The 13,728-nt window shown below is 50.9% G+C and overlaps 6 protein-coding genes across 6 annotated transcripts; 5 read left to right on the top strand and 1 right to left on the bottom strand.

Annotated features, from left to right (window-relative positions):
- Nucleotides 1–556: 556 nt before the first annotated feature.
- M438DRAFT_266486 (uncharacterized protein) lies at nucleotides 557–1,968 on the top strand (the record flags this gene model as incomplete). The annotated part of the gene is made up of 2 exons (XM_029900113.1): nucleotides 557–1,686; nucleotides 1,740–1,968. The coding sequence occupies 2 exons, from the start codon at nucleotides 557–559 to the stop codon at nucleotides 1,966–1,968; spliced, it is 1,359 nt and encodes a 452-aa protein (XP_029764194.1).
- Nucleotides 1,969–3,041: 1,073 nt separating this feature from the next.
- M438DRAFT_343120 (uncharacterized protein) lies at nucleotides 3,042–4,040 on the top strand. Its single transcript, XM_029904909.1, has 3 exons — nucleotides 3,042–3,419; nucleotides 3,474–3,533; nucleotides 3,588–4,040. The coding sequence occupies exons 1-3, from the start codon at nucleotides 3,338–3,340 to the stop codon at nucleotides 3,773–3,775; spliced, it is 330 nt and encodes a 109-aa protein (XP_029764195.1). The 5' UTR covers nucleotides 3,042–3,337; the 3' UTR covers nucleotides 3,776–4,040.
- A 331-nt stretch (nucleotides 4,041–4,371) lies between these two features.
- Nucleotides 4,372–6,971, top strand: M438DRAFT_343122 (purine permease). Its single transcript, XM_029904910.1, has 4 exons — nucleotides 4,372–6,012; nucleotides 6,156–6,193; nucleotides 6,246–6,501; nucleotides 6,554–6,971. The coding sequence occupies exons 1-4, from the start codon at nucleotides 4,799–4,801 to the stop codon at nucleotides 6,816–6,818; spliced, it is 1,773 nt and encodes a 590-aa protein (XP_029764196.1). The 5' UTR covers nucleotides 4,372–4,798; the 3' UTR covers nucleotides 6,819–6,971.
- A 612-nt stretch (nucleotides 6,972–7,583) lies between these two features.
- M438DRAFT_362830 (uncharacterized protein) lies at nucleotides 7,584–10,369 on the top strand (the record flags this gene model as incomplete). Its single annotated transcript, XM_029907603.1, has 5 exons — nucleotides 7,584–7,825; nucleotides 7,881–7,992; nucleotides 8,043–8,389; nucleotides 8,443–9,952; nucleotides 10,010–10,369. 5 exons carry the CDS (start codon nucleotides 7,584–7,586, stop codon nucleotides 10,367–10,369), a joined length of 2,571 nt encoding a protein of 856 aa, XP_029764197.1.
- A 554-nt stretch (nucleotides 10,370–10,923) lies between these two features.
- M438DRAFT_352742 (uncharacterized protein) lies at nucleotides 10,924–11,430 on the bottom strand (the record flags this gene model as incomplete). Its single annotated transcript, XM_029906812.1, has 3 exons — nucleotides 10,924–11,106; nucleotides 11,222–11,296; nucleotides 11,362–11,430. The coding sequence occupies 3 exons, from the start codon at nucleotides 11,428–11,430 to the stop codon at nucleotides 10,924–10,926; spliced, it is 327 nt and encodes a 108-aa protein (XP_029764198.1).
- A 305-nt stretch (nucleotides 11,431–11,735) lies between these two features.
- On the top strand, nucleotides 11,736–13,712 carry M438DRAFT_395002 (uncharacterized protein). Its single transcript, XM_029909187.1, has 5 exons — nucleotides 11,736–12,141; nucleotides 12,197–12,696; nucleotides 12,749–12,962; nucleotides 13,019–13,204; nucleotides 13,262–13,712. The coding sequence occupies exons 1-5, from the start codon at nucleotides 11,818–11,820 to the stop codon at nucleotides 13,445–13,447; spliced, it is 1,410 nt and encodes a 469-aa protein (XP_029764199.1). The 5' UTR covers nucleotides 11,736–11,817; the 3' UTR covers nucleotides 13,448–13,712.
- The last annotated feature ends 16 nt before the right edge of the window (nucleotides 13,713–13,728 follow it).

The raw sequence follows: 13,728 nt of genomic DNA on the forward strand, positions 1-13,728 counted from the left end.
CATCAAGAAATGCAGCAGTCGCGGGATGTCGCGCGATGGCGACGCGCCGGTTCAATCCAAAGCGACGGCTTCTCGTGGTCGCAGACACTTCGACGCCTTTCAGCACGCCCGAGCATCGGAGCGTGTGCGGATGCAGAAAGCGCAGCTGCAAGACTCTTGTTAGTGGCGGTGTGGAGGGGAGGTGATTGGGTCATGGCGAGCCCGACAGTCGAGACGAGGTTGGGCGCAGCGGTCAAGGTGTGATCGATGCGTGACGGGCTTTCGATGAATCGTGTCACCACAAGAGCCCATGTGCTTAGAAGGGCCACCGTCCTTTCTGGTCTCGCTAGATTGACAAGTGTTTCGCTGCCTGCTGATTTGGTTGTCGTTTAGGTGGTCGTGATTGTCATTCGCTCGTTGGAATTCAACTATTGCCATCGGCGCGACATCACCTAATTCTTGCCGTCCCCACTGCGTCCACGTTACCTAGCATACCCTCCCGTGATAATAAAGGTTACCCGCTGTCTTCGCTGCAGTGTTTCCTCTTCCTAATCTACCACACCGCCCTCCTCGTACCATGCACCACCACCAAGCTAATTCGGAAAGCCTGCGGAGTCGCAACTCCAGCTATTCGAACAGTGATTCTGGAAGCAGCAACCAATCTCGTCAATCTCACAGCACACAAGGAACACAGTATACTGGACCTTCTTCAAGACCTCCATTTGTACATTACGAGACATGTGAGGGAAGACTCGAAGGCTCTCTTCATGAATATTGTCACCAAGCCGAGGATCCTAGGTCTTCTGCAGAGACTTACGCCTCGACTGTAGCTTCAGAAGTCGACATCGACGGAGAGTCTCTATCTGATGGACCTTGTCCTCCACCACGCCCCGACGTATATGGAAGTAGAGCAATTTCATCGACTCCGTCCGATTTCGCTGAGCTGTTCCCATCAGAACGTCTTTTGACGATAAGACATGATGATTCCACACCCGACGGCAACATGAACCTCCGAGTTGACACAGTATATGAAAACTCGCGTTACAGCCCCATCGATGTCACTCTGTTTCACCTTCGCATGCACGACCTGAAAAATAGGCAATTCTCGTTACGAAGGTATTGCAGAGAGTCTGGCCGCGAAGTTTGCCACTCAACACGAAAATGCCAGAAAAGTACTGCTGAACGAAGGATGGGCCTCCAGAGATCTCTCAGCAATGCGTTCGCATCACTTCGTACGATAGCAGAACACAAAGCTTCTCCTCCGTCTGAGAATCTGAGGAGATCTGATTCTGGTTACGAGTCACTGAAGTCACATAAAAGCATCGAACCTGATCCTCAAGCTGCAGTATCATCGGGATTCCTCAGCAGAAGCCACGTGTCAATTCCTACCAAGACCATCAAGCTTGAGTTCTCGAATTACGCGCAGGTGGAGGTCAAGCGACGCGGTGCAAAGAGCAGCAAACGGTATGAATTTGAGTATTGGGGAGTTCACTATGTCTGGAAACGTATTACAGATCGAATTGGCTCGAAGGAAGTATCGTTCTGCCTATTTCGCAACAATGAGGATCAGCCTCTTGCGCGAATCTTACCCACTCCCATGAGCGGTGTGCAACAACGCGAAGAGCTTTCCAAAGGAGGCTGGGTCCCGCCATGTACTCTGGGAATCGCCGACGAAGAGATCATTGAGAACCACAACGAGGTCTCTGAGTAAGTCGCTATCACATTGTTCTGAAACTTGTCTGTTTACTGATCGCTATCAGTGTCGTGGTGGCTGCTGGTCTGATCGCGCTGGTGGACGACTGTATAAAGCGTCGATTCCATACGAGGCCTGCTCGCGGGATTGTCATTCCTGTTCCAAAGTTCCGACTGGATATGGAGTACATCGGCACAAAACGATCAGGCAGTGAAAATGCCAGTCGACCATCGACCAGAGGTTCAACGACGTGTCGTAGGCCCACACCGCTGCGAAAGGCAAGTTGCGATGTGTGACAGGCTGCACCGAAAGAGTTAACGCCACATTCATCTGTCGCCAAATTTTCTTGGAGCTTTAGACAAATCGAGGCTGATCAAATGCTCGCTCCCGATCTCTGCTCCATTCTGAGACTGGTCAATTTTCCGTGTTCTCTTTCCTTCTGATCCAAGTCAACTAATTGTACGGGCATTTGCCAGGTGTGCCATGGTGACTTGCTTTTCCAATATGCACTACACGAGGAATTTTCGGATGGTCTCAAACCTATGTATTGCCTTTTGCTGTCGCCTCTCGATAATCCATCACTTTCAGCACAGATTGAGAGATACACATCACTACGCTCGGATCATATAATGCTCATTGTCAATAACAAACATAAATATATACCTAAGAGAATCCCAAATAAACCATGGACGATCAAGACACCTCGAACCAAAGCGTCGTACAATCGCGTTCTTCACCGCCCAGTGCTCTTTGGAATCTAGAGTAACCGGGGATGCGATGTTGTCCCACCAAATGCATCTGATCACGCAGGTACCCGAAGGCATCCGGCAATCGCAACGTACGCCGATGCCGTCAAGGTGACTTCTCATTTATTGCAAAATTTGTTTCTTGTTCCCACGCGTGGGCAATTCCCCACAACCGTGCAATGTAACTGAGTGAACGGGTAGGGACGGCTTCTGGTTGAGTTAGATACCCGCTTTCCTCTATGTAGTTATGCCAGCATACTTTATTAATCACCAGCACTCTTATACGCTGGCAACTTATTTTTGAAGGTTAGCTGCCCGACCAGCTGGACTTGAGCCGTGGCAGAGGTGCCGAATGCAAGCCAAATCCAATGCTGTAGCAAAAGACTGAGCTTTTGTGGAGTTGTTTACAGTGCTGCCACTTCATCGGGCCTTCTTTGTTCACAGAATGGGTTGTGAGCCGGTATCTTGGATACGGGCCATCATTCTGCTGGAAGGCGATCATGGGACTAAAAGATCCCTGGATATTACACCCGTGCGGGACGGCCCTGCGCATAGCCTAGTGGAAGGACACAGTTGTTTCGAAAGCCCATTTTGACAACTCTCCTGCTACTTGCCTTGTTTGCCAGCACACAAGATGCATCTTACCTATCGGTTTACCAGGACTGAGATATGCCAAGTGCAACAGAAAGCATCATCCCGGTTTGCTGCCCAGCTTGATGGGGATCGTGAAATTGACGTGTCAAGATCAAGACCCAATCTTGAACGATGGGTCATGGTATAAGAACTGGTACTTCGAAGCTGTAGATTGTCAGATCATACTCCACTCTATCACTCAAGCTGTGCCTCTCAGTACCTGTAAAAGTCAACACGATCTCCACTGCAGTTCATCCTACTCTATCTTCGCCAACCTTCTTCCAAAATGGCTTCCATGACCGCTTCAAGACTTCACACCGCCACCACTACTCCGGTCCACTCTACCGTCTGGCAGAACAAGCTCATGAGTAAGCTCGAACCATCTTCCAATTGGGCCAATGAGATGCTGATGAAACTTGTAGATGAGTGCAGAAGCCGTGGCCTTCGTGCTCCCAACTTCCAGGAATGCTCTGACAGACGCGGTAAGTTCTTGCCTCGATCTGGTTTTGATATCAAAATGTACTGACATCTCTCAGGTGGCCGCACCGCCTGGTCCAGCGTCGTTGAGGTCAATGGATGCAAGCACCAAGCTCGCTACTGGTACGACGGAGACTGGGTCAACAACGCACGCGAAGACGCGGCAGAGGTCGCCCTCCAGCGTATGGGTGTCATTCCTGCACCTCGCGGCCCTCATGCTCGTCTTCTCGGCTCCATCAGCGCCTAAGAAGGCTCACCTTCCGGCAATTTCTTTTGTTCTCGTCTGGGTATTGTTTTGAGGAGTCAGAAAAGGTCTTATATCAGGGAAGTGTTTCTTCCAATGGGGTCAATCTTTCATAAAGGCGCGCATCGGGTCCGGATCCAAAGACAGCTCAGCTACATCAGCAGCATGGCGAAAAGGCGTTGACTCTTACACAGGGGAAGAATCTAGACAGATACACTTGGGATTTCTTTTGTCGAGTCTACTGTAGTATCTGTATCGTACATCTTCTAACCTTCTTTGCATCCATACGTGTCAAGCTCCATGCGTTCGGCATCTGATGGTAACCCAGAGAGTCCTCAGAGATCCTCAGATGATGTGGAGAGGATGAACAGCTGCGTGACTCGACCGACCTGTCAAAATAGTGCCGGCAAGCTTGGCCGATTGCGGAGTCGAGGAAGCGGATGCGGAGTGGAAAGAGCAACGCGATCTTTTCCTTCTTCATCCGAGAGGATTCTTTGCTTATCAGCGCCCCGAACCTCTCACGAAATCACATCGAGCAATAGAGCGCGTTTGGTATCTATTCGAAGGAGCTGCAATGGCGCACGGCTCCGGCCTCAGAACCAGCCTCGTGCAGGCTATCTTTTGAGGGTTTTCAACGACCGTCGCGTTGCTTGAATTTGCCCGAGGTCATTCGATCGAGTAATCGACCAACGTAAATGGTTTTCGCCGACAACCGAACCGTTGATCCTGCCCTCCATGTACATCCACACAGTACATTGAAATATTCTCTTGACCTCGATCGCATATCTTATCTTCAAGCTCGCATATATCTATCTAGTATTCCCAGTCTCTGTGAGCCCAATTCAGTGTTCTCTATATTACACAAGAAGCTTCATCTCTATTTCGCAGATAATCGTTTTGATACCTCATGCGATTCCAGTTCAACATCGCCCAAGATTGGAGACACGACCAACAACAATTCTAGTTTGACTGTATTCGCCATCGGTTCTTCTCCAAATTATCCCACAAAAGTACACCGTTTTCGTAATGGCCAGCAACTTCAAGGACGACAGTCCGGATACGATTGGTCCTGAGACCACACCGAAGCGATCCTTCTCTGAAAATGGTCGTCGCATTGTCAAAGCCTTCACAACAAAAGAAGGCTTGGTAGGCGACTACGACTATGCATTCTTATTCAAGCCTCAGCTACCATTGAAACGGGCACGTAGAGCAGGTCCCTTCTTCGGCCTCAACGATAAGATGCCCGTATTTCTTGCTCTGTTATTGGGCTTCCAACACGCCCTTGCTATGCTTGCAGGCATCATCACTCCCCCGATCATCCTCTCGGGTAGTGCCAACCTCATCCAGGCAGATCAACAGTATCTGGTATCCGCATGTCTGATCATGAGCGGCATCTTGAGCATGATCCAGATCTCCCGTATTCATATCTGGAAATCTCCGTACTACGTCGGTACTGGTTTGATCTCGGTCGTGGGAACATCTTTTGCGACTATCCCTGTCGCTACAGGTGCATTCTCGCAGATGTACGCTACTGGTTTCTGTCCTTCAGATGCAGATGGCAACCCTCTTCCATGTCCCAATGGATATGGCGCCCTGATTGCGACCTCATGCGTCTGTGCCCTTCTCGAGATTCTGATGTCTTTTACACCACCGAAAATTCTGAAGAAAATCTTCCCTCCTATCGTCACTGGACCCACCGTCATGTTGATTGGTGTATCTCTGATCAGTTCCGGATTTGAGAACTGGGCCGGAGGCAGTGGTAGCTGTGCGTCTCGTCCCGAAACTGGTCTCTACAGTCTATGTCCCAACGTAGGGGCTCCTCACGCGCTTCCTTGGGGAAGTGCCGAATTTATAGGACTCGGATTCCTTGTCTTCGTCAGCATCATCTTGACCGAGCGCTTTGGTAGCCCAATCATGAAGTCATGTGCTGTTGTCGTCGGCTTGCTCATCGGCTGTATTGTGGCTGCTGCGTGCGGATACTTCGATCGCAGTGGTATTGATGCTGCACCTGTCGCCAACTTCATCTGGGTCCGCACCTTCAAGCTACAGGTTTATGGACCACTGGTCTTGCCATTATTAACAGTCTATATCGTCTTGGCTATGGAAGCAATCGGCGACATCACGGCGTCGTGTGATGTGTCCCGCCTCCAAGTCGACGGAGCCATGTTCAACAGCCGCATTCAGGGTGGCGTCCTTGCCGATGGTTTGAACGGACTCATTGCAGGTCTATGCACATTAACGTGAGTTTTTCTCTTCTTGTTTACCCTGACCCATCCTTATTTCCTTCTACCCAAATGCATGTCTCGTGTATGCCTATAGAAAGAACAGCATTTTCCACCTTCAACGTCCCTATCTGACACCCTTATACTGACTATACCATTAGACCTATGTCTGTATTCGCTCAGAATAACGGCGTGATTGGTTCGTACATCCCTGTCGATTGCCCAGAGATACAGAGCTGACAAAAAGCTAGCCTTGACCCGATGTGCCAACCGCAAGGCCGGCTACGCGGCCTGCTTCTGGCTACTTATCATGGGTATCTTTAGCAAGTTTGCCGCCGCATTGGTAGCCATACCTTCATCAGTCCTCGGTGGCATGACCACTTTCCTTTTCGCCTCGGTCGCAACCAGTGGTCTTCGTATCATCTCGACGATCCCTTTCACCCGCCGCAACCGATTCATTCTGGCCGCAGCGTTTGCTCCTGGCTTCGGTGCTACTCTTGTTCCCACGTAAGTTTGGCATCATCCATCGATGTGTTGCAGATCGCTGATGAAAATGCAGTTGGTTCAGCTACGTCTTCACCTACTCCGGCAGCAATCAAGCACTACTCGGCTTCTTCAACGCCATCGTACTAGTGATGGAGGAGGGCTTCGCCCTTGCTGCCTTCATTGCGTTGATCCTCAACTTGATCTTGCCCGAAGAAATGGAAGATGAAGAGATCCCCGAGTTGACTGCCAACACCATCGATGCACCTGCGGATGAAGAGGAGTGGAGACACATCAGAAGAGAGGATGAGAGCGAAAAGATCGCTCCCGTCAAAGAATAGATATGAGAGAGGTCAAAAGGTATAACAGGCCTCTAGAGTTACGTGGTGATGATTGAAGATATGAAGGCCGGTATATTGAGCTTAGACATGAAAAGTTTGCTCTTAACATAATACTATTATAGTATATCAAATGTCCTTTTTGCATCTCGGAAAGGTCCTCTACATCCGGACAGAGAAGTGAACTCTGAAAAGAGAGCTCATAGACACGCTGGGTCTGGACGAAACTTACAGCCAAGATTCGAGCGTGGAAGTTGAGACCTCCATGTCTAAACTTCTATTGAAGCTCTCTACGTTTTGTCACTGACAGTGGCGTTACTGTGGTGATGAAAAATTATACTGTGGAATTTGATCTGCTCATAAAGAGTCGATGTCGGGATTCATTATACCTTTCGACAACATGTTTTATACTACTGTAGAGAGCTAGTGTAGTCTGCATGGGAGCGACTCAAACGGCATGAGCGGATCCGATGTATCTGTCCAACCGGCCGTCACAATGGTTGCGACCTTCATCAAAATGTGATGACTGAAAACAATGAATGTTGACTTTGAAGCCTCCTACAATCAGCCGGTGTTAAACGCGACCCTGACACGCGGAGATTACCGACGATCTGTAGCCCTATTCACATCTCGGCGCGAGAGCACGGCCGCGTTCCTGCATACACGACGCCATAGGTGAGTTAACTCCTACACCCTGCAGGTACAGTGCACTTTATCGCCATCTCAATCATATCAGCATGAAAGTGGACACACGATCTGATACCCAATATGGCATCTAACCACGGCGAGGCTTCGTCCATGAAGCAGGCAGCAAATACTGAAGATCTGATGGCACTTGCCAAGTCAGCGCTTGCGGAGACGGAGGAGAAGCAACTCGCCGCCCTAGATGGTGGTGCGCAACTGCCTTTTGGCTATGGCACACAGCCCGGCGACACTCTTGATTTGAGTGACAAGGGTGTCCGTGTGTTGCCCATCGAGTTGATCAATTTGATCAGAGATCGTGTGGAGAGGTAAAGATTGGACCCCTTTTGTTCAACCCCGAACATCATGCTGACATTATACAAGGCTGTCGCTCGGACACAATCGACTTACTGAGATACCTGCCGATCTTATATTCTGCTCAAATCTACTGTACCTGAATCTTCGCCACAACAAGCTCAATGCCTTCCCGGAGCCGGTATGAAGAAGCCTATGTCAGCAGGAGTGTACCAGTCTAACAATGCAAAGGTCTTTCATCTCAGGAAACTCCAGATCCTGGATCTCAGCCATAACAATATCTCTACGGTCCCGGACGATGTCGGTCTCATGTACTCGTTGATGTTTTTGGCCATTGAGTCAAATCAGATCAAACGTTTGCCAACTTGCATGGGCGAGATGTCGCGCTTGCAGAAGTTGAAAGTCGGATCAAAGTCGATGGAATTCCCACCGCCGGAGGTGTTTGTCCCCAATCCTCTCGGCGCGTCTCCAGGCGGACCTCCGGTAGAAGAAGCCCGACAGATTTGTTCCCAGGTAAAACTCTTTCTCCGCGAGTTCAAACAACGGGAAATGCTGGGTAGAGAGACCCCAGACCTTAGGTAACCATTTCCTCCTGTGATTAGATACGAAAGCGGGCTGACAAACGATGCAGCGAGACCAGCTTGGAGACGCCGCGTCCTCCCAAGAGGTCAATATCAGGCAGGTTTCCTGTGAGGCCGAGTATGAGCGGTATCGATGGCCTTGACAATCTGAGATCAGGCGATGGACTCGGCCTGAAGCCGCCACCACCAATTCCGCAAAGGTCTCGTGCTAGAGATTCTCTTGTAAACCCTCCGTTAGGTCGCCGTTTTGATCGTCCTGGCATTGGGCCGCTGAGTGGTGAAGGCGAGAATGGCAGAAGCCGCAGCGAGACAGTCACGTCTACCGGCGCGCGTTCGAAACGCCTTGGCTACGTCCCTCGCAAGATTTCTGGAAGCTCGAACACGACCGTAACTGACACCGGCACATTAAAGGCGCACCATTATAGAGGAGCGTCCAGCATGAGCCTTGCTGCCCACAGCGGTAATGAATCGTCATCTGGAGCCGTGAGCCCAATGGAGCCTTCGAGTCGTATGCCGGTGGCCCGCCGCCGATTGTCCAGTTTGCCGGAAGATCGTAGAGTGTCTAGACCAACAAGCATGACGGTCAAACTTGCAACCAGGATTGTTTTCGCCCTCTTTCAGCTGAACGGTCCCATCGGCGACGCGGTCCGAATCATCAAAAGCGGCACACCCAGAAAGACAACCATGGAAAGAGTCTTTTTCGAAGCAAGCGCAAGTCTCGAGGAGCTTGACAGACGGCTTAGTCAAGTTTCTACCGGCACCGGCGAAAGTCGAGCATCAGAGAATGATCCCTGGATCCAGGCCATTCGCAGAAAATGTGCTCATGTTCTCCAGAGCTATGCCGCACTGGCTGCGGAGCTCCGTCTTCATGCCCGCAAAATTGCATTGCGTGGCGAAGGCATGTACATTAGAAGTCTCATGCTTCACATCTATGGCGCGTTGGTTGAGATACGCAACACGCTTACCTTCCAGGCTACTGAGGTCAAGGCGCCCACGAGAAGTGCTCGCGGTTCTGTAGCAACCATCAGTCGGGCTAGCACACCAACCCAGCCCAAGCCCATCGCACCGAAGAAGAGATTGCGAGGGGCAACAATACTACAACCCTCACGACTTACAACTCCTGGAACAGCTCCTCCACCAGTCCCTCTAAGCACAAGTCGAAGCAACACCATGACAAGTATGAGCGCCGTCACACCAAGATCTGGCGAATCCTTCTCATCGGCTTCGGGCATCCCACGCTCCAACGCATTACAACCTCCCCCCGAGGAGAGCGAAGAGCAGCGTCAATTTGAGTCAATCTTCTTGAAACTCCAACATGCATGCGATCTTGCTGCACAGACTCTGCCTAGCTGCAGAGTCGACTTTTACAGTCGTAAGGAGTCAGCCAAGAGATCGATGCAGGCAACTATATCACGTCTCTGGACCATCGCCTTGTCGAAGTGTGACGTGGCAATCAACGCTTTGGAGTCTATGAGGAACCGATTATCCAAGGTCAAACTGAAGGACCCTAATCTGCGCACACAGCGAGACTTCTGGCAATTGTGTGACAAGTTTGTCCGCGTAAGTTATATTAACCAACCACAATATATCAATCATGGCAGCTAATAAACACAACAGACATGGCTAGACCTAGCCCTTGAAATTAAGAACATTGGGGGCCAAGGTTATGACACCGACTCTGTCAAGGTGGTGATGCGACCAGTGCAGAAGGCAGTCAAAGAAGTCAGTATCGCCGTTAACGGATCTCAGCTGTACCAGGCTGCACTGCGATCCAACTCGGTGTCTGGGTACGTCACACCGGTCCCGGCAACCCCTTTGAGTGCAGCACTCGGACCCGCAGCGCTGGCGACTGTACCTTCGACCCCAAGCTCGACGGTGTTGCCGTCCGAATACATTGTGTCTGGCCTACAGAGCGCGGCTGAGAGACAGTCAGATGCACCCAGTCTGCGCAGCTTCCCTCGAGGACGTGGAGTCTAGGAAATTCGATGAAGGAGACATTTACAAAGAGAAGGAAAGGTGGAGCAATGAAGCGAATGATACCATGGGAAAGACGGAATAGAAATGCATTTGATGGCGAATATGGCAAGGGGCATCAAGATGGGGAGTACATCCTTCTGGCTTTTACTGCAACATACCCAAGAGGAACAATAGCATGGCATGATGGGCACGATGACAGAACCATGAGAGAATTGAGAGGCTGAGAACTCCAGATATACTCGTACACAGATAGCTGTTTACATCCAAGAGCAGCATACATCTGATCTTCACATACAAAAGACAGCATTTCAGCGTGGACATTGAACTCATGGGTTTCGTGAGATTTTTTTGCTTGAGCCGGTCCATTTTTGAATGGCGAACCTTCGGACTATAGAAATGGCGAGCAGAAAAAAGCCGCGCGGGCGAACCGACGAGAAGCAGCAGAGAAGTGCATGTTCCTCCGGAGCCGTAAACTGTTCCCAAAGCCTGATCGATCCCACCACACTTGAAGATACACCAGAAGATTTTGTCGAGGTGAAGAGGGGACGAGACGCTTAGTCGAAGAGACCGAAGCCCATGTCGTCGTCGGACTCCTCCTTCTCCTCGGCCTTCTCCTCGGCGGGAGCGTCCTCGGCAGCGGCGCCAGAGGCGGCGGCACCACCAGCAGCGGGGGCAGCGGCACCAGAGCCGGAGCCGACGTTCAGGAGGAGCTCCTTGACGTCCTTGCCCTCGAGAGCCTGTAGATTCGCGACAAGTCAGATGCTGTTCTTTTCCATCTTGCGATTTGCTTCTTCAATGAATGCGCAGGGAGTGCGCATGTATTGAGGAGATTCGAGAGAGGTGTGTTCGTACCTTGGCGAAGAGCTGAGTCCAGATGGGCTCAACCTCGAGCTTGGCGGCAGAGATGATGGTGCTGAGCTTGTCGGCCTATTGACATTCAGTTAGTGGTCTGGTATAGGTCGCGGAATTGGAGGATCGGTGGTGTCGCATACGGTGATCTCAATACCCTCATCGGCCAGGATGAGAGCAGCGTAGGAGGAAGCGAGCTCGGCGGTGGACATTTTGATGGTTGGATGTAAAGAGATGCCTTTCTGTTTTCTAAAAGGGTAACAGACGGACTTCTTCTCGTTGCGGTTGACGACGGATTCAGATTTCGGGTCTTTGCAAGAGAAAAGTGTGCGATGGATTTTGGCGAGCGGGCGCACTGGCCGCTTATATCTTGGCGCGGTGTCCGATTGGGTCCAGCAGACGTGAGTCATGCTGCCTGGGCCTGTACGCAAAGCGGACGCCGCGCTTGAGTCATGCTCACAAGGCCCAGGCTGACGTAGTCGGCGACGCAGCGATGTGCCCGAAGTGCCCGCCTTCATTGACATTCGAACCACTCACACATCACCTTACAACGCCGTATCCTCATTAGAGACGCCGCAAAGAAGACACCACAATCCAGAATGACCGACTCGCCATTTACGCGCTCCCCGCTCGACCCCAAGGAACAACCCATCCTCGACCGCCTGCTCGGTCTTCGCGATCAGCTATCGGTGCTCAAGAGCGATCGCACATCGTACATCCGCACTCAGGATGTGCTGGATCTCTACACAACTTTGATCGGAGAGGTTGAGAAGCTCAACGATCTTCGTACCGACAAGCGCAATGAACAAAACAGGGTCGACACAGTGCTGGACGATTGCTTCCAGCTCGTTTCCCTATTCTTCTTGACCATTGGCCGCAACCAGGAAGCTCCGGCCGTCTACTCCGCTGTATCTACCGTCAAGGTCCGTTACTTCCTGTCTGTCTCACACTAACCCCATGCTTATCTGTTCCGAACAGCGCCTCCTGGATCACCTCAAGGAAGCTGGCTTTTATCTCCCTCAGGACCTCGAATCGATTGAACACAACCTCCGAAAATGGCGCTCATCCGTCGAGCGTGGCAAGGATGTACACAGCAACTCTCTCATGACACTGCTCGAAGCACGCATCGATGTCTGCTACCAAACACTCAAGGACCTTCAGGCTTCATTGTCCCAGCTTGACCCTCAACTTATGGGTTACTACGAAAAGCTTGTTTCGATCCTGCGCTCGCTCTCGGCTTGTAACACACGATCGAAGTTCCCTGTCAAGGAGGTTCAGGAATTGGAGGAGCAGCTTAAACAGATTCAAGCAGAGTTGAAAGACGCCGGTGTATCACACGAGGGCAGAACGGCCGAGGAGGCATACGCCGAACGCCTGTCGCAGGTACACATTGCCGAGAACAATGTTCAGGAGGGCACCAAGGTCGTCTCCTTCCTGTTGGGCAGATGTCTGCTCTGGGTCGAGATCATCCAGGAGAAGTGAGTTGTACCGAGTCAACCTGACCCACGGCCTGGACTGACATGATCATAGGAACGGCAAGATTGACGAGCGCTTCCGCGATACCTATGACAAACTGGTCAAGCTCCGCAACACGCTTGATAACATGAACCTCACTCAAGCCTGGTCTTTGCGTGAGACGGACTTGTATAGCTACCAACGTCAACTCGACCGCATCGATGAGTCCCGCGTTGACGGCAACTTCCTCGACGCCGAAGGCAAGCCTGCTGATCTCCATTCGCAAAGGGTAAGCATGCTACAAAACTGATATGCAAATGAGATGCTGACATTCTATCTGCTCAGACATTGCTCTACCTCCTCCGCAAGAGTTACTCATACATCTACCACTACATCATCTCATCTGAGCCCGTCTCAGAAGCACTCTTGCCCATCTACAACCAATTGCTCACCCTCAAGCGCTGCTTACTCGAGGTCAAGCGCTCAGGTGGTGTTGACTCTCCTCGCGAATTGTATCCTTACAGCATGAAGGTTTGTTCAAACCACCGTTGCACCTTGAAACCCACCCCATGCTAATTCTAAACACAGCTCAACTCAATCGACAACATGAAGAAGGACGGCAAGTTCATGGTCGGCGATGACATCCCCGAAGGCCAGGGCAGTGTCACATCATTGCTCGCCGAATGCTTTGACATTGCCTACGACCTCAGAAATGAAGCCGAAGAGCGTCAAGACGATGCCGAATCAGCCGACGCCGCCGAAACCAAGGAGTAAAACAGACTTCAATCAGCGACACAACAGACCATTCATTCCTTTCATGTACAACTTAGGTGGCAGTGTGGGAACAGCAATGAGCGGAAACCTCAAGAGGTCATCTCATCTCCTCTTGTGCTTTTTTATTATTAATATTCCTGCAAGGCGTCAGGGGCTTGGGGGAGTCTAGGTCTTTGTCACTATTTGGGAAACTCGCGGTGGAGGGTAGGAAACAGGCAGAGAAAGATATCCATGAAACACGAATAAGAAAGACGCTTTGCAAATTATTCATCTTCATCTTA

The sequence above is a fragment of the Aureobasidium pullulans genome (assembly GCF_000721785.1).
Source record: "Aureobasidium pullulans EXF-150 unplaced genomic scaffold scaffold_3, whole genome shotgun sequence".
Lineage (NCBI taxonomy): Eukaryota > Fungi > Ascomycota > Dothideomycetes > Dothideales > Saccotheciaceae > Aureobasidium > Aureobasidium pullulans.